Source organism: Populus nigra, chromosome 7 (assembly GCF_951802175.1).
Source record: "Populus nigra chromosome 7, ddPopNigr1.1, whole genome shotgun sequence".
Classification (NCBI taxonomy): Eukaryota; Viridiplantae; Streptophyta; class Magnoliopsida; order Malpighiales; family Salicaceae; genus Populus; species Populus nigra.
The window spans coordinates 11,608,190-11,627,562 of record NC_084858.1 but is presented as its reverse complement, the minus strand read 5'-3'; the positions used below and the strand labels follow the sequence as shown (position 1 = coordinate 11,627,562).

The following is a 19,373-nucleotide window of genomic DNA, read 5'->3' as shown; positions in this document are numbered from 1 at the left end:
AAACCATGATGTTTTGAATAAACTTATGCTTTTCTCTTTACTGGAACAAAAAATAGATTTGACTTATCAAGGTAAAATTGACCTTGAAGTGTCTTCTTTATACTTTTTGTTCGCGAATTGATATGACTTGGGTGGAGATTCATTCCAATTGTGTTGATATTTTGGTTCAAGTAATCTTTATATCATACTTATATCAAACCTGATTCTTTGACTTTTTTAGATTTGTCTTTCTTGCATATGAGTATTGTGACCATGGTTCGCATCAATAAAAGTTTTTGCTAGTTTCTTCTTAAGTTAAAACAAATACCATCAAAATTCAAGTGCACCTAAATTTCCTCTTTGGTGATGCTATAGGATACTTGCAAGTTGCAACAGAGAATCATTGTATTTAGACAAGTTTGTATCTCTTTTGCAAAGAAAAAACAACGTGAACCAATAAATCAAACTCTAAGAGTGTGCTCTTCAACTGCAAGTGGCTCACATGGAAGAGATGAGAGGCAATTTAAAACTTTCGTCCAGCTTAAGAGAAAAAGGTGTCATCGAAATAATAACAGTGATAAAATATAGATCTGAGAAAAAGTCCTTTCAGCTCAATAAAAACCCTTTCTGTTGCCGACCCAAAAAAGGAATTATATTCACAGACTAGATAAAGAACCTTTCCTGTCGGGTAGGTAAGCACCATACCCCCATAACATTGCAGAAGAGCCAACTCCTTGTTGCCAACAAGGGCCTACAATTAATTCAGGCACACAAAATTGCTTTCACAAGCCAACTGAACAAACCTTTCTATGAGAAATTTGTTAGTTCTTTATTTCCTATTGCCATGCCAAGTCTGAAAATCACATCGAACACCAAATAAAGAAAAAGGAGCTATAGACCATCTACTTATTGAACAGAGCCTTGCTTCTGTAACCCACCCCCACCCCCTCCCTTTTCAAGTTCCAAAATTTACTTATCTATTATATAGATAGAGCACTATTTGCACGAACTTATTTAGAATCTTGAAATCTGTATGGTAGAGTTGAATGGCTAATATATATGCAGAACTATTTGCAATAACTTATTTAGAATTTTGAAGTTTGTATGGTACAGTGAAATAACTATTGCTTGATGTCATGCAAAATCTATACTTCAGTGTGCAGAACAGAAGTTTCATGTCTTCGATGACTCTTGACATTTAGAAAGCTCCATGTTATGCAATCATTGCCCAAAGTTTTATGATTTGCCATTACATAATCATTCATAGATTCCAAAGCACATAATTGCAGAACCATCACTCATGCAAAGGGAAAATGATAGAACACAACTTTGCAATTTACTTTTATCAGACCTATTCAACAACAGCTAGTTTATAATAAGATCACGCCAATTATGAAATATCAAGTTCAACAATAAATGGGTTAAAGTTAACCTAGAACAATCACCATATTTCAACGAGATTTGATATACTGCAACAACGACTATTTCAAAACAAAAATGGAGAACCAAATACAGGAATAAAGAAACGGATTATTATATCAAGTTGATGAAAGAAAGGATTCTTATATTCTCCAATATAACCAAATGTATATATAATCCCTTACAACTTATTTCCATGAGCTTATTTAAGTACACAGTAGCTCTGAGAAGATCCATTGGAGAAGGCACTTCTCTCCATTTTGACTCCACTCCTTTATTGGTTGTATCATCCCTATAGAATTAACAACAAAAGTAACATCCTACTTCTTGATCTTCTTTGTCTTCTTAGGTCCCGGAACCTCCAATCTTCCAACAGAACATCCACACCTTGCTCGAAACACAAGAACAGCTCTTCCATTAGTTGGTGCCATCTTCTTCAATTCTGCCTCCAATTCTCGATGGTGATCGTGAGGCAATTCAAAAAGGCCCCTTTTCAGTCCATCTTTCACCAAGGTACCATTAGAATTCTTCACACACTCCTCGGTCTCCAACTGGATATCAAATTCTGCTGCCTTCCTTAAGCCCTTGCAGTTCGGATTCCCACATTTCCTAGCAGCACACAAAATCACTATCCAGGCAACTATTGCAGCACATAAAGAACTAATCCCTATAGATCCGTATATCACTGGATTTCTCATAACCTCCTCTTTGACCACATAATGAATAGCAGCAACAAATTCAATAAAACCAAGAGTTACAATCCGGATATAAGGAAATAACAAGAATCCACAAGCACCAATGACAGCTATCAAGATCACAACATCAATAACAGCTGACTGAGATCTATCACAAACAGGTATAGTTTTACAATTGGAGCCATTCACTGTCTTCCTATTCTTGTGCACATGATTATTGTTGTGCCTTGATTTTGGATTAAACTCACTGGAATTCACAGAATTTGCCATGGAAGCTGTTGATGATTGGTCAAATGAGTTGCAGACCGAGATTGAGCTATGAAAATAGACCATCTCAAATCAAACCCAATAATTTTGTTTTTTGAAAAGTAAAGAGGACGCCAACCCAGCAATCTTAAACAGTCCAGATCACAAAAACAATTGAAACCCACCAATCTAGAGCTAAATTCAGATCGACCCACCTCGTAAAAAATCGAAAAGATCAAGAAATTCACCTACTCTTGAAGATCAAAAGGCAGCAAACTCGTCGGTGCCTATATGTGTGTGTGTGTGTCTCCAGCAACAAATGATTAGAGAAGACCGTAAATCTCAATTAAGACTGAAATGATTCCACAAAAGGAAAAGGAAAAGGAATCAATCTTTAGCTGAGTGTTTTTGGATTGAATTAAATGGGTTTAACAGGGCTGGCCGGCTATGATGTTGCCAAGCCAAGAAGAAGCAGAGAAGAGTCATTAACTAGCCCTTTTCGTTTTGATTTTTTTAATCCATCACAGCCGCTTATGGTTTGTTTGTTTATTTATGTTCTGGTTTAGAAGTAAATAAATAAATAAATAAATAAATAAAGAGAAGGTCATACACGTTAGTTAAAGAGAGAAAGAGAATCATTCTCGGTGGTCACATACGAGGGCTGATATGAAGTGGGCTCGGACTAATGATGCTTGAATGATTTGGTGGGGTATCCTATGGGCTTGGCCGACCTCCTTTCTTCATTATTATTATTATTATTATTATTATTTTAATTACTTTCAGATTTCATTCTCCTCTCGACTTCCGTTCATTTTATTTTTTCTTGATAATTATAATCAAGCTAAACTTGCACTTTCAACATATTTGTTATGTTATATGCTAACCATTGCTATCTAACAAATAGAATTTAACTCGGCGTGGCTCAGATAATCTATATTTTTTAAAATGAATATATAGGTTTCTTAAATAAAAAAATTTTAATTATAAATTGAAAATATATACACGCATTAATTAAATAAGTTAAGAATCGTATGTGTTCATAAATATAAAAAATAGTGTTAACATGTCTATTCAACTTGCCTTGTTCTATATTGAACAATTTTTTTATATAGGTGTTACTAACGTGTTTTTTTACATTAAGTAAAAATTATAACTGTGAATCAAAAAATTGATATTTACCTATAATAAAATGAAAAAAAGATTATATTCATTAATAGAAACGTTTAAAATCTCATGTTAATTTTTAATGATTAAAAAAATAAAACAATATTGCTACAGTGAAACAACATTTTCTTTTAGTCTTTATTTTCTAAAAATAAATATAATTAAAAAATAAAACAATTACCAAAAAAATTATAAAAGAATGAAGACAAGAATAAAAAATTAATATAAATAAATCAAGTGTATAGTAATAAATATTTCAAGAATAAAAAATAAAAAATAATTTTTTTTATATAATTATGTTATTTTGTCCGGTGATTTATCATTTCCTAAAATAATACAGATTTCCCACCTCTATAATATCCACTACAGTAAAAAAATTGAAAAAATCTATAATTATGTCATTTCGTACATCATTTCCTTTTAATAAAACTTGTCTTTATTTCATAATTATAAATTGCATAATATATGTTCCTACTTAAAAAATAATAAATAAATAAATAAATAAGTTTAGATATGGATTATTTTTTTATTATTTCGACTAATTTTCTTTTGTCAGTCCAAGTTGCCTAATTTTACTTTAAAGTTTTTATTCAGAGAAGGAGTATTAAAGGTAATAGATCTAATGATCGATTGTTGAAGGTGAGTGTGCCAGCTGTCGACCATTTTAGATGCAAATTCTAGATCTTAGTTTCTCTGTTAATTTTGTATTTTGCCCTTCCCATGTTAGCCCGTCCATAATATAAAGAAACTTATTGCATCCTCGTTAGATCCTAAGCTACATGTCGAGCCTTTCTTAATTTTTGTCTAGCTTATGAATTATGTTTGATAAGTTTCTTCAATTTCTTTTTCCAGAATAACTCTTCATAACTTTGATAGTTTTTTGAACCGTTTTTTTAACTCTATAAAATCAAAATTGTCAAATTTAATTCTGGTTTTATGGTAAGCAATCAAAAATTGATAACGTAGGGAATTTATTTTGGTATTTATATATAAAAATAATTTTTATAAATCTTGCTTTCAAAAATTCACTATATAAAAAATAGTTTTTGAAAGAGTTTTCTAAAGTGTTTTTCTAGGTTTTTTACACTTTTTCTCACTCTAGTTTTGAGCTTTGTTTTTCATCTTAATCTATAAGTTAAGTTTGATTTTGTTGAAAGATACTTGAGTTTATTATCTTGAGTTCATTGACCTTGTTTAGAAGTGAATCTAAATAAAGTTGTGTTGTTGAAATCTTGAAAGGATTATTGTAAACATTCTATATGCACCAAGTGATCAACAATAAAGTTTCAAGGACAAATAATTTATTATAGATAACAATAAAAGATTCCTTATTTTAAAATGCTTTAACAAATATGTATCTTTCTTTGTTATAATTTTATCATATCACTATTTCCAAAGAAATTAATGTTGAGAAATTTCATCTATAATTTCATCAAAAGAACACAAATTTCAAATAACACACTCACTTATAGAAAAACACTTAATCAATCTTTCCCACTCTCCCACTTCTCTATAGTCTATTTAACACTCAATAAACTGTAATAATTATTGGATTTCTCAAAAGACATGAATGCAAAGGAAATGGTATTTAAAAACAAAGAAAAAAACAAAATCCATGGATTTTATTAGACAACATAGAGTTGTTTATGGTTTGTTTAAAGACTACCTGACGATCAATTCCTTTTTATAGGATTTGATCAACTCTTAAAAAGACTCAGTTTTGATTCGTGGGCCTCCTTAAGTATTTCCTCCCTCAACTCCCTATTATTGGGCAAATAAACCTTATTCCATTTTCTGTCATTCTAAATGGGAAATCCTTACTTCATTCCATCTTGTTCTTTCTCTTTAAGTACATTCACATCTCGTTCTTACACTTCCCGGATCTTATCCCATAAAAATGGTTGGGCCCTCAAGCTAGCCAACAACGAGCCCCTTACCCCTATATTTAGTTGGACTTGTAAACTTTCTAACTCCAAAATTTCTCTATGATCTCGTAATATTAACCCATTTATCACTTCCTTGTTTTTTCAGTGCAAGGCATCAGCTATAACATTTGCCTTTCTTGGGTGATAATTGATTATGTAGTCGTGATCTTGGATTAGTTCCACCCACCTTCTCTGGTGCATGTTCAACTCCTTTTGTGTTATCAAGTACTTACGACTTTTATGGTCGGTAAGAATCTGTACTTGAGTCATGTATAAATAGTGTCTCCAAACTCGTTTGGCAAATACAATTGCAGCTAATTCTAAGTCATATACTAGATAGTTCATCTCATGTGTCTTCAGTTGTTTAAAGGCGTAGGCAATTACCTTGTCATATTGCATTAGTATGCACCCCAGTCCTTTATTGAAGCATCACTATAGTGACAAACCCTTTCAATCCTTTTGGAAGGGCCAACATCAAGGCCGATATCAATCTTTTCTTAAGCTCCTGGAAACTCTCTCCACACTCCCTTATCCAATCAAATTTGACTCCTTTAGGGGTCAATTGGGTCATTAGGGATGCTATATTTGAAAATCCCTTGATAAATCTTCGATAGTACCCAGCCAACCTAAAAAAACTCTGAATCTGTGTCACATTTACAGGTTGCTCTCATTTCAAAATGGCCTCTACTTTTCTAGGATCAATATAAATCCCTTATTTAGATATAATATGGCCTAAAAATACCACTTCGAATGGCCAAAATTCACATTTGCTCAACTTCGCATGCAACTGATTTCTTCTCAATGTTTCTCAATACTATCCTCAGATGTTGCTCATGATCTTCTTAGGAGTAAGAGTAAACTAAGATGTCATCAATAAATACTACTACAAACTTATCTAGATACGGTTGGAAAACTCTGTTCATTAAATCCATAAACATTGCGGGAGCATTTGTTAATCCGAAAGGCATTATTAAGAACTTATAGTGCTCATAACGAGTCTTGTTCCTTAATGCTTAACTGGTGATACCCAACTTTAAATCAATCTTCAAAAACACATGTGCTCCCTTTAATTTGTCAAATAAATTGTCAATCCTAGGTGACAAATACTTATTTTTTATTGTCACTTTGTTTAGTTGTCGGTAGTCGATGCACAACCAAAATATGTCATCCTTCTCCTTTATGAACGATATCGGGGCTCCCTAAGATGAGTTGTTAGGTCGGATAAATCCTTTCTCCAATAACTCTTGTAGTTGAGTCTTCAATCTAACAATTCAATTGGGCCATTCTATAAGGATTTTGCGACATTGGGGCCATACCCGACAAAAATTTTATTGACATTTCAACCTCCCGTCCGGGAGGCAATCCTGGCAGGTCTTCTAGAAATACCTTTAGAAATTCTCGTGCTATTAAAATTCTCATCAATCTCATTTCTTTTCTCCCCTCTTCCTTTACATAGGTGAGGTAGACATGACCCCTTTTTCTCACCATTTCCTAGCAGTGAGTGTTGACACAACCCCCCTCGCTCTCTCTCTCTTTCTCTCTCTCTCTCTCACACACACACCCCATTTCCTTCACCTTTAAATTCCACCTCCTTCCATTTTTCAGGTCTGTCATCTAGATTCATGGCTAATGGGTCCTGCATCAAGATCCAATTCTCTTGGGTCCGGCTTCATGACCTAAAGTTCCAGGTCTTAGGTTTATAAATATTATTATTTGTATTATGAATATTATTGTTTTTATTATAATTAAAATTATTAATATTAAAAATATTATTATTTGTAGTATAAATATTATTATTTTTATTATAATTAAAAATATTAATATAAAAATATTATTATTTATGCTATAAATATTATTATTTTTATTATAATTGATATTATTAATAAAATAATTAATAAATTTGAAAAACATTATTATCAATATTGAAAAATAACCATATATTTGATTTGAAATGTAAAATTAAAAATTAATATTAATATTATTAAATTTTAAAAAAACTATTATTACTATCAAAGAAAATCCATAATTTTTTTTGAAAGATTAAAAAATATAAAAATTTTGAAAAATAAATTAAATATTATGATTAATATTTTAAATATTATTGTTGGGTTTGATGTTATAACAAGTTAAGGGAGAGGCTTCCAAGCACTTAACTTGTCCTGCCATGTTGGTGACCTCTAGTTGTAAGACCGATCATACACACACATTTTGTATATTTAAATACACTAGTGATGGGGGGGAAATTACAATATTTAATTTGGGTACAAAAATAATTGGGAAATCTTTAGTGTATACTTCTTGTGCATGAATTCTTTTGTGGATGTAAGGTTTTATTTGACTTGAAAGCATAGAAATTTGATCATTTGCATTCTTTGTGGACTTTAAAAGGATATGAATATTTGCTTTGGATGTAAAGATCTTCCACAAGCTTCAAAGTTTTGTTCATGTGAAGTCTTTATTTGACTTGACTTGAAAGTAAAGACATTTGATCATTTCCATTCTTTGTGAACTTTGTCTTCCGACTTAAAAAGGAATTAATTATTATTTTGCTCTCTTAATTATTCATTAACATATCATGTATTGTTTATCTCAAATGTCCTTCAATTAAAGGGAAATTTTTTTTAAAAATCAATATAGAAATTACTTAAAATATCTTTTAAATAAGAATCATGAAATATATTTACTCTAGATTTATAATTTATTTTGAGCCCAAACCAACCAGCTTACACCCCAAAGTGTTTGAACCATGATTTGTACTTTTAAAATTTTAATGTTTACAAAACCTAACCAAATTCAATTAAAGCGTAGAGTTTTTACACATAGTGAATATAGAGTGAACAATGTTAATAATAAAAGGTGAGCATCCAATCTCTCTTTTTAGAAAATAATATCATTTTAATTTAAAGAAAACACTATTTTTTTTTCACTAACTTGAACTGGAACCGAGCAAGGTCCCGGATCAATAGGTTTACCCACCGAGTAGTTTTAGGTCTAAGAAGAATAATGTAAAATATTGGGTTAAAACTTTCTATATCAAATACAGTAATAAGAATATTTGTATACAAGCAAGAACATATGAATAAGAATCCTGTCATGGACACAAATCTTGGAGAATATATAAGAAGATAGCACCTCTACTACTCATTGATAAAATCTCACCATCAACTATATGTTTTCCTCAATTATTACTAGAAGAATTTCTCATGTTATTAAAGAAAAAAAGGAAAATAAAGGAATTTGTGACGTGATTGGAGGTCCATTCATGGACTCTTACTGGTTGGGCCACCACCCAAGAAAATTAAGAGCTGGAAATTCATGAAGGGAAAGAAGAACCACAAGATTCCCTCAAGTGTGTGTGATATTATCATGACTTGTGGGAGGTCCCGGCTCCCATCTACAACGTTAAGAGTTAAAACCATTAGTTTAGGATAATGGTTTTTATTTAAAGTACTTTTTTTAAAAAATATATTAAAATAATATTTTTATATCAACGCATTAAAATAATTTAAAATATATAAAAAAAATTCGACAAAAAAATCAAAATTTAATCCATATATGTTTGGAATGCAATACTAAATAAAAGCGTAAAATGAGAAGGCGGATATAATAAATCCAGGGACCTTCATCTGAAGTGGCCTGGGGGGAGAAAGTCAAGAAGCTTAATGGCATCACGTGCATTGGGTCCCATTAACAGCTCATGGCATCACGTGCTTCATGGAATCGCAGCCACCCTTTGCCGGAAAAAAAAACACAATATCTATCTCGGATGGTTTCTACTACCCTATTATTAATTAATTAATTAATAGTATCTCAATGACGTGGAAAAATCATTGATTGTGGATTATAACAATAATTTATAGTGTTTTTTTTTGTATTTTTTTATTTTTCCTCAACTTTCCCTCTTTTTTTTTGTTTTTTTTCCAAAATTGCTTTTTTTTTCCAACTTTGCTTTTCTTTTTTTCATTTAAATTTTTTTTAAAAAAATTATCTTTGTTGATTTTACTTTTTAAATATTGAGCTGGTTAAAAATTTTATTTTGTAATTTTTTTCTTTTAAAATATTGTGGATTGCTACGGTGTTTTCCCATATAGTTTTTCTATTTTATTTTTTTAAAATTATATTTGTCGATTTTTTTTATATTGTGCTGATTGAGAATTTAGTTTTATAATTTTTTTCTTTAAAACATTGTTGATTGCTACAGTGTTTCTCCGCATGGTTTTTTTTTATGTTTTTGTTTTTTATGATTTTCTCTGAAATTATCTTTTTTATTTTTTAATATTGAGCTGGTTAAAAATTACATTTACAATATGTGAGGAAAATACTGTAACTTTCCTCGCAAATTACTGTGGATTGCTACAGTGTTTTTTCTCATATAATTTTTTTCTGTTTTGTTATGTTTTTCCCTAAAATTGTCTTTGTCAATTTTATTTTTTAAATATTAAGCCGGTTGAGAATTGCAATTACAAGTTTTTACTCACAAAACACTATGGATTGATACAGTTTTTCCTCACATGGTTTTTTTCTAGTTTCTTTTATGTTTTTTTTTTTGTAATATTTTTTTCCAAAATTATCTTCATCGATTTTATTTTTTTAATATTGAGTTGGTTAGAATTTAACTTTATAATAAAACTTAATCATGTGGGGAAAACACTGTAGCTTTCCTCACAAAACATTGTTGAAAATTACAATTATAAGTCATTACAAATAAGGTTAAATCATGTGGGGAAGCATTGTAGCTTCCATTACAAAACACTATGAATTGCTACAGTGTTTCCAACATGAATTTTTCCCCCATTTTTGTGTTTTTTTTTTAATATTTTTTTCTAAAATTGTCTCTGTCGATTTGATTTTTTTAATATTGAGCTGATTAAGAATTTAGCTTTATTGTTTTTTCCAAAATTATCTTTGTCTATTTTTTTTTAATATTAAGTTGGTTAAGAATTATAATTACAATAAAGTTAAATCATATGGGGAAAACATTGTAGTTTTTCTCACAAAACACTATGGATTTCTATAGTATTTCTCTAAATGGTTATTTTATTTTATTTTATTGGGGAAAGCACTGTAGTTTTCCTCACAAAACATTGTCAATTGCTACAACGTTTTTCTCATAGGTTTTTTTCCTTCCAAAATTATATTTGTTGGTTTTTTTTAATATTAAGTTGGTAGAGAATTTAGCTTTGTAATTTTTTTTTGCTTTTTATTAACTAGAAAAGTTAAATCATGTGGCGAAAGCACTGTATCTTTCCTCCTAAAACACCGTGGATTGCTACAAATCATTTTGTTCAGTCTCTAAGTTTTGATCATCAACACATTTTTTTTTCCGTCGTGAAATATTGGCTCCATCATACCTTTAGTTTCTATTACTTATCTAGCGCTGGTTCACAATTATAATACTATTAAATATATTTGTTTTATAAGCCCGCGGCAGCGCACGGACTTGCATCTCGTATAATATATATAATAAGACATTGGTTTGATTTTGATGGATCAAACCATCTCTAGTAAATTCACAGGGCTACCAATAATATGATAATTAAGTTATAACATATCATGGATTTAAGCTAATTACTTGGCAATAACATCATTAAATTATTGTATAAGATGAGTTAGTGCACGAAAGGATCCACAAAATACATCAATACTTCAAGATATTTTAAATCAAGGTTATCAATTTGTTTGTGTTTGTGTTTTTTAATTGGAATGATTAATTTTGAAGTATGGTATTTAATTAGTGCACAAAAGGATCCACACTTTTTAATTGACTAAAAATTTCAAGATGGTATTTAAAAAAAATAAAAATGATAATATATTGGATCTATCTAGGTTAATTTTTATAATTCACGACTTAAGAGGAAAAAAATACTATTCATGAAACAGAATAGACAAAACAAAACTGGAATGACCTAAAATTTTGAATGAGATGAAATTTGTTTTAGATTATTCTGTTTTTTAAACTGGTGGAAGATATATTAGTCATTTTGGACATAACATGATGAAATTGATAGCCTTGATCTAGACAAATGAGGTATCCAATTTTACAAAAACTCAAAATTAGAGGAGTATGGGAAGAGTCACCTTGATTAACCTTAAGTTGCTTAATTACTTCTGCTTGTTTGTTTGGTATAGGCTGCTATAAGAACCCTTGTTTGTTTGGTATAGGGTTAAGAGGATCCCAAATTATGTGTCATTTTTCTTGTCATGATAGATAATATAAGCATATCAAAGAAGAAACATAAAGAAGGAAGGAAAAAAAAAGCAACAAGAAATGGAAATAACTTTTATGCTAAACTTTCTACCTAGTTTGGTAGGATTCTCTGTTATAAAGAAAAGCAAGGGTGTTCGGCTCTCTCCAATGCACTTGAAATCTGAAGGGCCTTCATTAACTTCTCTGTCTTCATTCAATCCGGTTTAACTGTATCCTTGAATTTTTTATTTTATTTTTTTCAATAGAAATGAACAAAGGATCAATCTTTAAATCTAACGCCTGATTTTGTTATCAAAAGGCTGCATTATTTTATCAGCAACTGCGTGATGGTTGGGCTGATCATTGTTGACATTATTAATTTGGTATTCATTTCTTAAGGTATTTAGAATTTGTGAATCTGGATTGATGCAAAACTCTTGATCATCGTAGTTAAGTAACCTTTAATAAAGTAGATAATAATTTGAAAAGCTAAAATTTTAACCTAGAGTTAACCATGTATTTAAGAATCAAATTTATTGAAAAAAGACTTCAACTCAAAGATAACCTTGTATCTAAAAACCTTAAGTATGCGAATGACACCACGAAGTCAGTTATTCTTTGATAAGAACGATCTTTGTCCCTGTAAAGAAAAGTTGTTTTGTCATAAATAAACAAAAAGAAAACTCATATTTATTCTCCAACTTGCTATTACAATTTTCACTAAAAAACAAAATACATTCTCTAACTAACCCTAGTGGACCTCTTTTAGGTTGCAAGTTAATGAGTCTAAACTAATAATTAATTAACATAAGTCCAATAATGAAATATACTCTTAAACATTGTCTAGGGGGTCAGAGCAAACCTAAAATAAAATAATAATTCAACATTAAATAAATAAAATAAGATAATAAAAACATAGTCTTCATGCTAAAATTCCTTCATATAGCCTGAATCTTCAATTTTCGCATATTCTTGGTAAATTTTCAGTCCTAACTTCAAGTACATCGTTCTCTCTTGTCTGATTGAAATATTAAGCCTACCATATAAGGTTGGAAAGCTTAAAATGTCTAGTTTCTAGCCCAACTTGATATTAACAAACATCCACTTATAATTCCAGATATGTTCCAAATAATATACAAATATCTAGTCTGATAGATTTAACAAGATTTGTCTAATAACTTCAACCCTCTAAAATAATATGTTCTCGAATTTCATTTGACTTGGAAATTTACCAAATTATATTTTCATGTGTCTAGTATCTCATTGTAAAATTTAACTCATTCTGATATATGATTTAAGAGATATACCCGATCATGAAAAACTGGTGAGCAAATATTTTAAGAGAATAAATTCCAACCTAACTTTGTTTGTATCATAGATTCATCATGAGGCCTTGATCTCTAGAGCTTCCAAAAAGAGCTAGCATAGAATATGCCTGCACTGAACAATCCAGGGATGAGCTAAACATGGGAGTCTTCCCTGTATAGATGTAGTGCCAGTATGAACAAGTTGGATTTCCATTCCCAAATTTATTTTAGTACAAATGGGATTTATGGTGCACAAACTCAATTCTGTGCTAAGCTCTCAGTCTCTCACTATTTCATATATAAATATGTACATTAACTTGGCAAACCATCTAACTGGACACAAAAAGCATCGTCTTGGACTGCATCCAACAAAAAGATAAATACTTCAGTGGCTACTTCTGCTAACTAGGATAGTTCTCTTCTCCTATGCTCTTTCCTCGTATAGATTCACTGCAAGATACTATTGACAAACGAGGCCAGTGACTGAACTGTGAACCTTCGGTTTATAAAGCTGTAAAGTTGAAACACCAGAATCTGTTTCCACAACTTGGAACAAATACTAAGTTAAAAGCTACCCAAAATACGAGCTCTCCTGAAATTTGAGTGATCTAGACAATGCTGCAGGATTAGCTTGTAAGACTGGAGAGGTTTCGGCTTCATGATTCTTTTCAACCTTTGATTCAAACGCCTTAAACAGTCCTCGCCCACCAATCAAGTCAGGCTTATCATTCTTAATCCCCAGAGTCGTCCATATAGAGCTTTTTGCAGCTTCACCTGGGTCAACAATCCTGAGCGTTTTTGGAATCCAAAGGCATCTTTCACTGTTATTTTCTTTTGCCGACTCCCCTTCTTCAGAGTTGCTAGATTTGAGCATGTTTTCATCCCTTGAATGTTTCCCTAGGGTTGGAGAGTTTGGGCCAGAGCTCGAGGAGGTTTGTTTTGGAGAAGATGGCTGAGGAAGCCAAGGGATATTCCAAGCACCTGGTACAGTGCAACCCCAGTATGCTGCTGCAGGATAGAATGGCATGGGAAAACCGGGAGGGCAAAAGGCAGGTGGGGGTAATGGGGAGCTCCATTGAGCTGAATTCCAAGGGTAAGGCCAGGGAACTCCAGGAAAACATGGTATCTCAGGGGGAAAGCCCTGACAATTCTGCATAGCTGATTCTTTCGACATGCTTTTGCCTGCCTCATCAATTGAATTTGACACTGTGACTGAAGATCCATTAGAATGGTCATCACCGTTTTCTCCACTTGCATAAGAAACTGGAATCCTCACTGCATCAGGTTTATGAGACCCGTTTCTTGTGCAATTCAGCGTTGTTTTATCTGCAAGGTTCAATACAGAAGCCATTGATTCATGAAGAGGTGTGTCAGAGCCAAAGGTTAGCACTGTTCCGTTAGTTTTCAGTGAAGGATGGTAGACTCCATTTGGAACATCAGCTCGAACATTCTGAAGAGCTTCAGGAATGGTTATGTGACGATAATGAGAAGCTGAGTTCTTGTTTTTGCGACGACCAGCACCCACAGGCACATTCCTCATGGTTCCCCCAGCTGTCCAATATCTCTGACAATTCTTGCAGAAGTGTCGGGGTTGGTTCACGTTGTAATTGTTGTAGTAACAGAACTTGGTGTCCATGCTATTACAGCGGGGGCATGGAAGGATCTTATCAGGTTTTTTCAGGGTCTTTTCTTGCGAATTACTTGTATCACTATGTTCTTCTTCTGTCCTTGAAGTTTTCAATCCTTCACTCTCTTTCTCAATGGAAGGTGTTGTAGGGTTTTCACTTGTCCCTGAGGTTGCATCTGGATTTGAAGGCTGTTCAGTAGCCACGGGAGAAACTCCATCTTCCTCTTTCTCAGTAAAGCTTTTTTCCACCGAGTCCTGAATTGATCGTAATACAATTAATAAATACAAGTAAAAACACTAGATTCTTGAGAAACTTTGAAGAGGAATAAGAATGTGAAATGAGGTTTATCCTATCTCAATTCCTCCATTTAATAGCAGTTTGGGGTCAGTGACATTGTTTTCCTTGAACCATTAACCCTAAACTAGATGCTGTTCCCATTGACAACTCGATTACTCACACAGACAATATGGATATGGCAAGAGAGGATATTGTTGTATGACAAGGTTGATGCATTTCTCATTCAAAATAACAAAACCAAGAAATGATGAGCATTTGTGTTTCGACACACTTGATTGGTCAGAATGGTAAAAGAAACCTATCCCCCCCACCCCCCCAATCTATGTAAATCTGAATAGAGCAGAATTACAAAATGATAAACTAGAAGATGAAATAAGATTTTGCTGATCACTTTTATGAGAATCTACAGCCAGAAGTATATTGATCTAAGCTGCTCCTAAATTAAAAGTAAGCACCACTAATCATGTGTACTTTAAGTAATGGAAAATTGACAGAAACCTCTACAAGGAGGCTGGGCTAGGTTAGGTAGACAGTAAGCATGGATGGTGGTATGAAATTTCAACCACAAGCATCAAGCACACTCCTTTTTTCCACCCTTTATTTAGATGAATCAAGGAAATACTGTTAGATGAGCTATCAAGAAAAGTCAAACTGAAAATTAACCGCAGAAAATGATTGCAGAAAGCCTTTTAAGGAACAATTCAAAATACCAACAACTTTTTATACAAGAAAAAGGATTATTTTTTGGGGGAAAATGGGTTTTCAAAGATATACTTAAGGAAGAAATTATACTACTGAGATCTAACAATTCAGCACCCAAAATCCAGACGGTAAAATAGAATACAGAAGTTGGTTTAAGAGAGAGAGAGAGAGAGAGAGAGAGCACAAAAAGGCAACAAATCAAAATTTACATAAGCCTGCAATCTCCAAGCGAAAGAAAATTTAAAAAACAAAATCCACAAATCAAATATAATAATTCTGCGAATCATCTAGGTAGCTAATTGAAACACACTTGTTAACTATAGACCTGCAATCTCCAAGCGAAAGAAAATTTACATAAGCCATCTGAACCAAATCGATAATTAGCACAACCAGTCAAACACTGGCGTTTAGAAACCAAAACAGCAAGCAAGTGAATTTCAAATTCAGCAAGAACTAAGAAGAACCCATTCATTCTTTTGACTTTCTAAGAAATGGGTCACTCTCAAAATCTCATAAACCAATCAAATAATAATCATTTACCTTATCATCAGCTTCTATATCTTCTTCTCCATGATCTCTCTTATTATTATCAGTATCGGTGTCATAAAGAGAAGAGCTTGCACAAGATGGACGGTCTTGATCTTGACTATCATCATTATCTGTAGTGGTAGTAGAAGAGATCTCTGTCACTTGAATAGTCTTCCCAAACAGCTTAATAGCCGGGTCTTTTGGCTCCAACATTTCTGCCTGCTGCTCTCTGCGTCTTTTTTTTTTTTTTTTTTTTTTCAACTAAAAAAACTGTAAGCTTCTAGAGAGACTTGGTATTTTTAGAGAGAGAAAGTGTGTAAAGAGATCTGACACTAGTGTTAAGTTTTTGGTGTCAAAAGTTGTTGTTCTCCGTTTTTGATCCATTTGCAGGTGGGTGGTGCCACGTAAGCAAGAAGAGTAATTCTGAGCCAGGAGTTTTGTTTGTGGCCTTGAAGGAAAGATTATTTTTTTCCTTTTTCTCTTTCTTCTCTTTTTGATTCTCTTCCGAGCACTCTTTTTCGTTTCAGTCCTAGTCAGCCACCCCCTTTCCATTTCTTTCAAATGTCCGCTTTGTCCCTCCTTGATCCTTCTCCTCCTCCTCCTCCTCCTCCTTATTATTATTTAATTATAAATATTTGAACTAATTTACACATTATAAACTTTTAATTACTTTAAAATTTATAACACTCCAACTAATAACTTCTCAAAAAAAAATTCAAGATCTTACCATTATTATTATTATCATTATTATTCGTTTCAATTCTAATATTTTCTTTTAAAAAATTTTAATTTTTTTAAAAATATTTTTAAAATAAAAAAACAAACAAGAAAAGATAAAGCTACGAGAATATACAAATAACTTTTGCATTACATAAATTAATGGATTAACTTATGACTGATGGCTCAAAGATTTCTTTTTAAGCTAATATATACTAGAACCTTTATCTCTTTTTTTTTATATATAAAATTCTAGAAAAAAGCATAAAAATATTATGATTGATGAAGAGGTTTACCAAATCTAAAGTGTAGAATAAATAGGATACTTCTGATCTTTTCTCTATATATGGTGTGATTGAGATATTTAATTAATTAAAAGCAGCTTATGATCTGATGATAAAAATAATATTATTGGATCCATTTATGTTTTAATCAAAACTAATTAAGTTCTTTAGTACTGAATAATGTTAAAACACACTCATCGCATCAATTTAATACATTAAAAAAATTAAAAAATAAAATAGCTCTTTTTAACCATCATGCTAACCCTTAATACATATATATATATATATATAAAAGAAAAATAATAATAATAATAATTTGGACCGAAAACCTTTTCTCTGTGAATGAAAAAAGCTTCTTCTCAACCTTGCCCGCTCATGATATTTTGCTTGAGGGGACCAATTTTGTGGACGAAATCGTCTGTTGACCCTATTATTCTTTTTGAAGGTTTTTTCTCTTTGATTACGAGGGGTGTTTTAATTTCTCTTATCTTATCATGAATAAATTAATGTGATCCCCCCCTATATTTGCGATATTTGTCGAGTTTGATAAGAAAATATAGTATGTTTGACAGTGTAGTTCCGATTATTTTTTAAAGTATTTTTTATTTAGAAATATATTAAAATAATATTTTTTATTGTTTTAAAAATTATTTTTGATATTAGCGTATCAAAATGATATGAAAATATTAAAAAAATATTAATTCAAAGTTAAGAAAAAAATTAAATTTTTTTAAAAATATTTTCAAACGCCAAAAATAAACGGAGTAATTAATCTCTTATCAATAATATAATTTTTCACCATTGATTTTGGTGACAGCACCTCATCTCACCTATAGCAACAATTAATGGTGGTGAAATCCAGCTAAAAGGGAAACCGAGAAGATAGTGGAAAAAAGAAGACAATAAAACCGAATGTGTTTGTGACACTCAGAGCTAGCACATGAAAAAGATGTTGGATGACCAAAAATTTGTCAAAGAAATTATATTTGAAAAAGATAATTATCATATGATAATAATAAAATTATAAAGTGAGAATAATTAACACCATTATTCGTGAATAGATATGGTATTGGTTAAGTATAAGCTACAATGTTAATTATGTATTATATCACATATAAAGTTAATCAATAACCATTTATTTTTATTTTTATTATTAAAAAGACTTAAGTGAACAAAAATTTGAATAATCACATATAAAGTTTTTTTTAATAATAATAACCGCATAACTTTTACGCTTTAGAATATTTTTAAATCATATAAAATATGTATTTATAATAATGACAATTATATAGATTATTTCAAGAAAAAATATCAATATTATGTTTCCATATTTATGTTGTTTTGGAAGAATAAAAATTCATTATAAAACTATTTAAATGAAAATCTTATTTTATGTATTTATTTCTGTTTTTTAATCAAATATATTTTTATATTTATATCTAAGTCCAACCATTCTAAGTTTGTTAGTCCGTCAAAAAACTGATGTTACGCATCTCACGAGAGATAGACTCCACAAAACCAACAAGCAATCGCCTACTAAATAGAAATAGCTTTTTGCCACGTCAGAACATATTTCAAGTAGGGTCCATCATAAAAAATAAAAGTGAAAAATACCCACTTTTTCTAATTCTCCCATTCCAATTTGAAATTGTATTGCAGTATGTTTGGCATGAAAAATGATTAAATTAATATTATTTTTGTTTTTTTAATGATTTTAATGTGATATTATAAAAAATATCTTACAAAAACACTCAAACCACTGTACTGAACATGCACTGAATTTCCTTACTTTTACCACACGCGCTCCCAGTTATCACACGTGTGAAGCATCCACCAGGGGTTTCAGAAAGATTCCATTTCTAGTGGCTCAGCGTTTTCCTGGCAAATGGAGATTTTCTACAGAACTGACACGTGTGGGGAGGCCAAAAGCTCGTTGCGATCTTTTTCTTTGTTCGCGTTAGATAAGTACCTTATTAATTATGGATCAACACGTCAACAAGTGAAAAAAATATTATTTTAATGTTAATGGGACGGCCGGCAATGAGGCTTTCTGTGCCGCCAACACGCTTAAAAGCATGACGGGTTGGGGCAAAAGAGGCAAAAAGATTGCGAGATAGATAGGGTTATGCTTACACTCATTAAGGTACCATATCCTATCATATATATATATATATATATATATATATATATATATATATATATATTATTTAGTGGATTTGGGCATGCTTGGAAAGGGCATGATTGTCAAAAGAATCCTCTTGTTCTTTATTATATGATCCAAGGAATCGAAAAAAA

General features: G+C 31.4%; 2 protein-coding genes across 2 annotated transcripts; both read right to left on the bottom strand.

The window, feature by feature from the left end:
* Nucleotides 1-1,522: 1,522 nt before the first annotated feature.
* LOC133698339 (uncharacterized protein At5g19025-like) lies at nt 1,523-2,887 on the bottom strand. Its single transcript, XM_062121227.1, has one exon. It carries the CDS (start codon nt 2,424-2,426, stop codon nt 1,719-1,721), a length of 708 nt encoding a protein of 235 aa, XP_061977211.1. The 5' UTR covers nt 2,427-2,887; the 3' UTR covers nt 1,523-1,718.
* A 10,229-nt stretch (nt 2,888-13,116) lies between these two features.
* LOC133699895 (cyclic dof factor 2-like) lies at nt 13,117-16,432 on the bottom strand. Its single transcript, XM_062123407.1, has 2 exons — nt 16,090-16,432; nt 13,117-14,804 (listed from the first exon to the last, which is right to left on the bottom strand). Exons 1-2 carry the CDS (start codon nt 16,288-16,290, stop codon nt 13,494-13,496), a joined length of 1,512 nt encoding a protein of 503 aa, XP_061979391.1. The 5' UTR covers nt 16,291-16,432; the 3' UTR covers nt 13,117-13,493.
* Between the last annotated feature and the right edge of the window lie 2,941 nt (nt 16,433-19,373).

Excerpts from the sequence above, each read along its gene's own strand:
- LOC133698339 (XM_062121227.1), bottom strand. The coding sequence starts at position 2,426 with ATGGTCTATTTTCATAGCTCAATCTCGGTCTGCAACTCATTTGACCAA.
- LOC133699895 (XM_062123407.1), bottom strand. The coding sequence starts at position 16,290 with ATGTTGGAGCCAAAAGACCCGGCTATTAAGCTGTTTGGGAAGACTATT. Across the intron at positions 14,805-16,089 it reads ATATAGAAGCTGATGATAAG|GACTCGGTGGAAAAAAGCTT; the intron begins GTAAATGATTAT and ends CGATCAATTCAG.